This window comes from Amaranthus tricolor, chromosome 8, assembly GCF_026212465.1.
Source record: "Amaranthus tricolor cultivar Red isolate AtriRed21 chromosome 8, ASM2621246v1, whole genome shotgun sequence".
Taxonomy (NCBI): Eukaryota; Viridiplantae; Streptophyta; class Magnoliopsida; order Caryophyllales; family Amaranthaceae; genus Amaranthus; species Amaranthus tricolor.
This window is the reverse complement of record NC_080054.1, coordinates 20,445,401-20,452,190: the sequence shown is the minus strand read 5'-3', so window position 1 is coordinate 20,452,190 and position 6,790 is coordinate 20,445,401. Positions and strand designations below refer to the sequence as shown.

Below are 6,790 nucleotides of genomic sequence, written 5' to 3'. Positions count from 1 at the left end.
AATTATATGTATGAAATTCAATTTTGAATTGGATCACAAAGAATTGTCATTTCTATTTGTGATTGAACGTTTACAAATAGGGGAGGTAATTTTAAACTTCCACGTGTAAACTAATAAAGATAGTATTTTATCCATAAACATTTGTCTTAGTTTTAGACAAAAAGATTAAATTATCTCTTGTTTGAGATGTTAATTAAAAAGTCAATAATCTCTTGTTTGAGATGTTTAATAAAAAGTCTTTTTTCAAAAAAAAAAAAAAAAAAAAAAAAAATGCTTGATGATTGGTCAAAGGTACTAGAATAATGTTACTTCTAGTGTTCCATATTTATTTAATGTGGAAATAGATCCATTGACTTTTAGTGATGCTATGACATCACAAGATAGTGCCTTTTGGAAATAGGCATAGATGATGAGATGCAATCCATCATGGGGAATAATATTTGGGTATTAGTAGATCTCCCACCGACTTGTAAACCAATTGGTTGCAAGTGGATCTTCCGCAAGAAGATGAAAATTGATGGAACTATTGATAAGTTCAAGGCCCGTTTAGTGGCACAAAGCATTAGACAAAAGCAGTGTATCGGTCACTTCGATACATATGCACTCGTTGCAAGGATAACCACCATTAGGTTGTTGGTAGCGTTGGCTACAATTTATCATCTAGGGGTCCATCAAATAGATGTGAAAACATCATTCTTATACGGTGAGCTAGATGAGGAAGTTTACATGAAACAACCCGAAGGGTTTGTTTTGAAAGGACAAGAAAATAAGGTTTGTAAACTTGTTAAGTCACTATATAGACTTAAACAAGCACCAAAACAATGGTATCAAAAGTTTGATGAAACTATATTGTCCTTTGGATTCAAGTTGAATCAAGCGGATAAATGCGTTTATAGCAAATTTGATAACCATGGCAATGGAGTTATCATTTGCTTATACGTGGATGACATGCTCATCTTTGGTACTAATATAGTACATATCCAAGAGACAAAGGATTTTTTGTCTAAATCCTTCCAAATGAAGGATATGGGGGAGGCCGATGTGATCTTAGGCATAAAGATCAAAAGAGATGGTGGTCGTATTAAGCTTGGTCAATCTCATTATATTGATAAAGTGCTTAATAGGTTTAAATTGCAAGATTTGACACCAATCTCAAGTCCCATGGAGCAAGGTATGAAATTTACCAAGCATACCGGGAAACCAATTTCTCAATTAGAGTATGCAAAGATTATTGGATCATTGATGTATGCTATGACTTGTACAAGGCCGGACATAGCATTTGCGGTTGGTAAATTGAGTAGATTTACTAGTAACCCGGGTCCTCAACATTGGTTGGCGATAAGAAGAGTATTACGATACTTGAAAGGAACCATAAATTATGGTATAACTTATAGCGGTGAACCTCCTATTTTGGAAGGTTATTCCGATGCTAGTTGGATCACTAATGAAGAGGATAATTCTTCAACTAGTGGTTGGGTATTTGTTTATGGGGGAGGTGCCATTTCATGGGCTTCCAAGAAACAAATGGTAATAGCAGATTCCACTATGTCTGCGGAATTCATTGCACTCGCCTCGGCGGCAAATGAAGCGGAGTGGTTAAGGAATCTCATGTTTGAGATACCTTTGTTGCCAAAGCCAATTTCACCGGTGGCAATTTATTCGGATTGCACAACGGCTTTGGGAAGAGCTTATAGTCAAGTGTATAATGGTAAGTCGAGTCACATTGCTCTAAGACACAGTCTAGTGCAAGATCTTATCATTCATGGGGTCATAACTCTTGACTATGTGAACACCAAGTTCAATTTGGCGGATTTTTTCACTAAAGCCATGAGTAAGGTTTCAATTGAACAAGCGTCAATTGAGATCGGTTTATGTCAATAAAGTTTAAAGGAAAGTCCCAATTCACACACAAGTAGCATTGTGTCTTGAATTCAATGTGGTAAAGTCCTTTAAAGTCTTTGAAAGCAACAAGGATGAATGACCCATAGTTGCTTTAGATCGTGATGACAAGGTAGTCGCTCAAGTTCTCAAGGTCAAGGGTTGAAGAGCTCTTGGTGGTATCCTATCACGGGGATATGTTTTACGTAGTGAGAACCTACCTATATAAGTTTGAAGTTTTGGCCGCTTCAAGTAGTCAAGATTGGCATATCCGACTATGATAAACTTATGAATAGATATGGACACGGCCCTATATAATGTGTCAAGGTAAATGACAATGTGTTATTGGTTTTGTGCGTATTTAACCTTCAAGTGGTTCGATGGGCTAGTTGATTCAATCCGTAGGGACATCATTCTAGTTCGATCGCTTGTGAAGTGTTTTATACTAGGCGTTAATTCAATCCGTAGGGACATTAGCGTTGATGCATGAAACGAAATTATATACTTAATGTGTAAAGGAAGAAGGAGGTTTCTTATACTCTAAATGGGGGAGGATTGTTGAACATTTAGAGTATATAGACCAAGATTTGTATATACTACATACCTAGTATAGTAGTGGGACTAAATAAATATATTATAAGTCCAAATTAAATGCCTCAAAGAATTTGATGAAACATTACTTTGTTTCATAAGCTTTGCTTAGTGAAACATTACATTGTTTCATAAGCTTTGCTTGGTGAAACATTACATTGTTTCATAAGCTTTGCTTGGTGAAAAAGCTTTGTTTGGTGAAACACTTCTGTTTCAAAAGGAGGTATTGTTTGATGCATAGCTCTATAAATAGAGGTTGCATGACAAGGGACATTCCATCCCAATTTCATATGATTTATGATTTCTCTCTTAAGAATACTTCCATTCTTGTTCTTCCTTTCATGAGATAATATTGAGAGAGTAATTAACTCTTAATATCATCAAAGTTCATAATTCACTACAACACTTGTATTTACTATTGCGATTTCCTTGTGCTAGGATTTTGTTGTGTAGATTGTATCTCATTGTGAATTTCATTTATCATCCCAAGCACCTTTGTGGGAGAAATATCACAATAGGAAAGTGTATGAACGCCTTCTACTCATATCAAGTTTCCGAGCGACTTCTTTGATTGTCGCAACCTTATCTTCATGGTGTCCATTTGGTGATTTACAAAGCAAGGAGTTCCATTGCCATCCACACAAGGAAAATACAAATCGGTTTGTTTTATTTGTATTTGCATTATATTTCCAATAGGCAACATAGTTGACGGTGTGTTTAAGAGCATGAAAGTGAATGTCAGAAGGGTTTTGCATGAACTGATTCAATTTTTGCATTGTAAAGGAGAGATCAAGCCTAGTATGGGGTGAGAAAATTGGGCTTGTCAACCAAGCTACGATAGTATGCATGTAGAATCAGAAAACAAAGGGGAGTTATCATTATGTTGCAATTTAAGAATAATAGGGTGAGGAGTGGTAACAGGCTTTGTAATGGGAATGCCAGCATCACGAATTAATTTAGTAGTATATTTCCTCTGTGTTGGGGCACTACCATCTGGTAAGTAAGTGATCTCAATACCAAAGAAAATGCTAAGAGGGCCAAGATCTTTACTATTGACTGTATTATGAAGATGAGCAATGAGGCGGTTGATGGAAGCTGAATCATTACAAGTGAGGATTATATCGTTGACATAAACCGCAACAATGATCATAAGGTGGGAAGTTGTCTTGATGAACATGGAATAGTCATTTTTGGATTGAACAAATCCTTAATGAATAAATTCTATTGTAAGCTTAGCGAACCATTGACGAGAAGCTTGCTTCAAGTCATATAAGTCATATAGATTTTTCTTCAATTTACAAACAACATTGGGAGGATGTTAAAAATCATCAGGAACTTAGATAAAGACTTCTTCATGTAAATCATCATGAAGAAATGCATTATTTATGTTTAGTTGAAAAAGAGGCCAATATTTACCAGTAGCTAAAATAATGATATAATGGACTGTAGTCATCTTGGTTACTGAAGAACGTCTCCTGTAAATCAATACCATGTTGTTGAGTATATCCTTTGGCATCCATGTGTGTTAAAACGTTCTATAGAATCATATGTCGAATTTCACCTTATAAACCCATTTGAACCCAATAGCTTTCTTTTCAGGGGTAAAGAAACAAGATCCCATGTGTTATTAGTTTGTAAAGCCTGGAGTTCAGCATGCATAGTAGCTTCAACAAATTCTTTGTAGGATGAAGGCTCCTTTCAAACAGAATGAGCAATAAGAGCTTTTTCTGGTCTTGGTAAGGAAGAAAATTGAACAATATTGCACCAGTGAGAAGTAGAATTGGTACAAACATAACCACTAAGGTGAGATGGGGATTTATGTGGGCGGTTTGATTTTCAAAGTGAGGTAGTGGAGGAAGCTAATTATAGTAGTAAATTTGTAGGTGGGTCTGATTTAAAAAGAGTAGAAGACAGTGAAGGTGTAAGGACAGACATAGGGGAGGTATTATTAGAAAAGGAGTGAGTAGGGGGCAGTAAAGAATCAGAAAAAGAAGAGGGGGTAATAACATGTAGATATAACTGAGGAAAGGGTGACTAGGACATGTCTTTGAATCGTGGGGAAAATGTTTCCTTTTGAAAATAACATCTTTGGAAACAAGAACTTGGTGAGTTGTCAAAATGTAGACCTTATAGTCTTTGGTGTGCAATAGTATCTAAGAAAAACTAGGGCTGTTCAAAAAAACTTGACTCGCCCGTCCCAACCCGCTGACCCGCCACATAAATGACGGGTCAATTTCCCAAAAAAATTGTAACTTACGGGTCGAGTCATGGGTCGAAATGTAAATGAAGCGGGTACCCGGTGTGACCCGCTTAAAAAAACAAATACCCTTTTAGGGTTTTCAAGGCGTGGCTGTCATGTTTAAAAACGAAAAAGGAGCAAGCAGTCTAATTTGGGGTTTTCAAAAGCAAAGCCAAGGCGCCTTCCCACTTCCCTTCTCACTTTCTCATCTTTCGACTTTTGTAACAACCCCAAAAAAGGTTACCATTTCAACAACAAACATGCAGCAGATAGTGTCAAGCTTAGCGAAAATTAAGTAATACGTATCTAGTAAAGAAAAATCCATAATGTTGTTGCTTGTTTAATTATGCCCGCCCAATAGCCCATACATGTATTTGCTATGATAGCTACAACAAAACGTAAATATTGTGCTACTCCTCTTTCACAAAAAAGAGTCGCCTTTCATTATTAGAAATCCTGAAACCTTGGTTTGTGTTTCTTCATCTTGCCTTTTCTTCATTTGTATAAAAACATCTACGCAGCACCAATATTTATGAACATGATATTTTCATACTATTCATGTTTCGCTTCTACATGGTACACTCTGTTCAATGGCACCTCAAAGGCTTGCAAAGCACTCTGATCTATAGAGATGACCCCTTCCTCAACGACTTGCAATGAACTTTGACACAATTAATCAAACCATTGAATTTGATCATTGATATGTACAACGTTAGTATTGTTATCTAGGACATACAAGCGTTTATAATCTTTTTTTGATCTCGATAAAATATATTTAGTAGGGATCTCCTCTACCCCATTGTAGTTAAGTACACATAAGGTGTGTTTGACAGAGGTAACCATTAAAGTTAAAGCAGCTGCAACAAAACCGAATAACCAATGTCCTGACTCAACTTATTCGGGTACCCGCATTAATTGGGTCGGAACACAAGCCGTTTAAAAAGGTACCCGACTAACCGGGTACCTGAAATGCCTGTCTCGACTCGACTTATTCGGGTACCCGCATTAATTGGGTCGGAACCGTTTAAAAAGGTACCCGACTAACCGAGTACCTGAAATGCCTGGTACCCGCTAATGAACACCCCTATGAAAAACACTAGCATTTGTTCTTACTTAAAATTTGGTTCTATTTTGTTTGAGGTGAGAAACGATGCTAAGACAACTATATACATTGAAATGGGTAGTTTGTGGTTTATGATAAAAAAGTTTCTTATATGAAGAAGTATTGTTGAGATATGAGAGAGGTAAAATATATATTTTTAATATAGGTTGCACATAAAATCGATTCATCTTAAAATTTAGTGGGTAAATTGGTTTGAAAAAAACGAGCCTAATCGATTTCTAATAATTGATGGTGTTTACGTTCAACTACACCATTCTACTGAGGGGTGTCCACACAACTAATTTGATAGATGATACCCTTAATATGCTACCAAAGTAAAGCATTTCTATTAAAAGTACTTATACCTAATACATGTATTGTGTGTGTGCTTAATATAGAAGCTATATTGTATACCCTTGTGTTAATCTTTGCAGGTTTATCAAAAGGAGTAACAAGGTATCAAAGAAATAGAAGCTACTACACATGTGTTCAAGGATGTGAAGTTGATCCTAAAGTTAGTTAGTTTGTTATGTATAGAACATTTGTCAATTCTTGTAATTTTAGCTTTCTTATTGTCTTCTATATATATGAGACTCATAACTCATATCTTGTAAGATTGATAACTCAGTTCTTTGCAATAAAAGAATTTCGTTGTTTCTCATTTGTTTCATGGTATCAGAGCTAGAATGAAAAGCTATTGATTTATTTTTTTTTTGTTTCAGTGTTCTGTTTCCATCCTTTTTCTTCACCCTCTCTTTTACTCTATTGATAGCCTTCAAAAAATCATGATCCCACAACCAACCAATCTAGTGTTTATCTCTTACAACTTACAGATTTTGGACAAAGAATTATCACAAAGACCTTCAATGGAAATGGTTTTAAAGACTGAAAAAGGGCAATGATTATTGCATTGTTTGGGAAGAACAAACTTGGATTTATTGATGGCACCATCAAAAAATCTACATCCAACATCATAACTG

General features: G+C 35.8%; 1 protein-coding gene across 1 annotated transcript; it reads right to left on the bottom strand.

The window, feature by feature from the left end:
* Positions 1–3,301: 3,301 nt before the first annotated feature.
* On the bottom strand, positions 3,302–4,128 carry LOC130821634 (uncharacterized mitochondrial protein AtMg00810-like). Its single transcript, XM_057687421.1, has 3 exons — positions 4,031–4,128; positions 3,886–3,944; positions 3,302–3,564 (listed from the first exon to the last, which is right to left on the bottom strand). The coding sequence occupies exons 1-3, from the start codon at positions 4,126–4,128 to the stop codon at positions 3,302–3,304; spliced, it is 420 nt and encodes a 139-aa protein (XP_057543404.1).
* Between the last annotated feature and the right edge of the window lie 2,662 nt (positions 4,129–6,790).

What these genes read in the sequence shown, in the direction of transcription:
- LOC130821634 (XM_057687421.1), bottom strand. Translation starts at nt 4,128, where the DNA reads ATGCATGCTGAACTCCAGGCTTTACAAACTAATAACACATGGGATCTT. An exon ending in GGTTCAAATGGGTTTATAAG is followed by an intron (nt 3,945 to 4,030) that starts GTGAAATTCGAC and finishes ATTGATTTACAG; the next exon opens with GAGACGTTCTTCAGTAACCA. An exon ending in TATCATTATTTTAGCTACTG is followed by an intron (nt 3,565 to 3,885) that starts GTAAATATTGGC and finishes GTAATGATTCAG; the next exon opens with CTTCCATCAACCGCCTCATT.